This window comes from Eurypyga helias, unplaced genomic scaffold (assembly GCF_000690775.1).
Source record: "Eurypyga helias isolate BGI_N326 unplaced genomic scaffold, ASM69077v1 scaffold24145, whole genome shotgun sequence".
NCBI lineage: Eukaryota > Metazoa > Chordata > Aves > Eurypygiformes > Eurypygidae > Eurypyga > Eurypyga helias.
The window spans coordinates 4,166-5,670 of NW_010253970.1; the positions used below are offsets into that span (position 1 = coordinate 4,166).

At 61.1% G+C, this 1,505-nt stretch overlaps 1 protein-coding gene across 1 annotated transcript in view; it reads left to right on the forward strand.

Annotated features, from left to right (window-relative positions):
• TIE1 (tyrosine kinase with immunoglobulin-like and EGF-like domains 1) overlaps positions 1-1,505 on the forward strand; it is a gene marked incomplete at its 5' end in the record, with an annotated part of 13,416 nt that overhangs the window by 235 nt on the left and 11,676 nt on the right. Inside the window, 1 exon segment of the mRNA XM_010152844.1 lies at positions 390-677. Within this exon segment, the coding sequence (XP_010151146.1) occupies positions 390-677 (288 nt within the window).

Below are 1,505 nucleotides of genomic sequence, written 5' to 3' on the forward strand. Positions count from 1 at the left end.
TTGGAGGGAGGAAACCTCCCTCTGCGATCCGCCATTTGGAGATCTCTGAGGCCGGCACTGCCGTCCCCTGCCTGCTTCTTCCCGGCATGGGGCTTGGTGTCGGCAGCTTGCAGGAGGAGAGGGTCCCCGGGACCTCTGTCCTGCTGTATGTGTGGCTCATGGGGGGGGCTGAGCCCAATGGGGATCTCCAAAAGGAGAGTGGAAATGCCCACTGTGCCATCCTGATGGGTCTGCACCTAACCTGGCTCTGTCCTGGCTCTGCCTCCTGGGCTGGGGGTGGCAAAAATGTCCTGGAAAGGGGATGACATCTGGGTGATGGGGCCTGGCCCTGAGGCAGATGGCTGTGCCCTCATCCAGTCATGACATGGTCTCGTGCTCCCGCACCCCAGGGGCCATCCTGGACATCACCCTGATCGCCAACGTGCAGAGCCTGTCCCACTCTGACTTCTTCCTCTCCTGCGTCATGGGGGAGCGCGACGTGAGCTACCTGCAGATCGAGCGGGAGAACAAGATTGTGATGACGCACCCCAAGATGGGCTTCCAAAACTACCGCAACCGCAGCAACCACGTCCAGGCCAGGGGCTTCTCCATGGCTGACCTGGTGGGGATCCTCTACTGCCTGGGGCGCACCCCAACTGAGCAGGCCCAGGTAGTCTACGTGCACAACAGCCGCAACGGTGAGTGGCTGGGGGGGTGTCAGGCAGCTCTCTGCCAGCTGGGTCCAAAGGGGAGCCACCTGCCCCGTGCTTCGCAATCCCGGCGTCAGCTGGCATGGTGGGGGCAGCGGTGACTCACGGGCTGGGTTTGGGGTGGAAAGGGGGGGATGTTCAGCTGGAGGAGTGTGGCCGAGCCCCTGTGGAGGTGTGCGGGGAGAGGTGGCGGCGTGGGCAGCTGGCTGGGCTGGGAATGGTGCCCGGCAGCAGGGCAAGGTCCAAGAGGAAGCTGGGCGCCCTTGGAGGAGGCGGTGGGGTCTGGAAATCATTAACCAGGGTGGAGGGCAGCCCATGGGAGCTGTGCCAGCCTCGTGCCCCCACTGCAGGCTCCCGTTGCCACAGCAGCACACTGCTGCTCTGGCAGTGGGGTCTCCATGAGAGGCACTGCCAGGGTGCACCACAGCTGGGGGCAGTGCTGGGCGGTTGTCCTCCACTCCCATTCTGGGCCGTATAAGCCAAAAGGGCCTCCCCGAGCTGGCCAGCGGCAGGGATACTGCCTGGGGCAGCACTCTCCCACACTGCCCCCCTCAACCTCCGCTCCCTCCGTGCTTGAGACGTTACAAAACTATTAGGATTGATGTTTCCTGTGATAGCTGTTTGCCTCAGGATGCTGTCTAGCTTTAATTTATAATGTTTTGGCTAAAACAGTCAACCTTTTACTGAGAATGAGAGGGATACCAGTTGTGTTAAATCACAGCTTTAGCATATTATTCTGAGCAGCTGTAGTATCTCCAAGCTGGGAACAGAGGCTGGTGGCAGGGTCCAATCATCCCCCATGGAGCAGGGACCAGC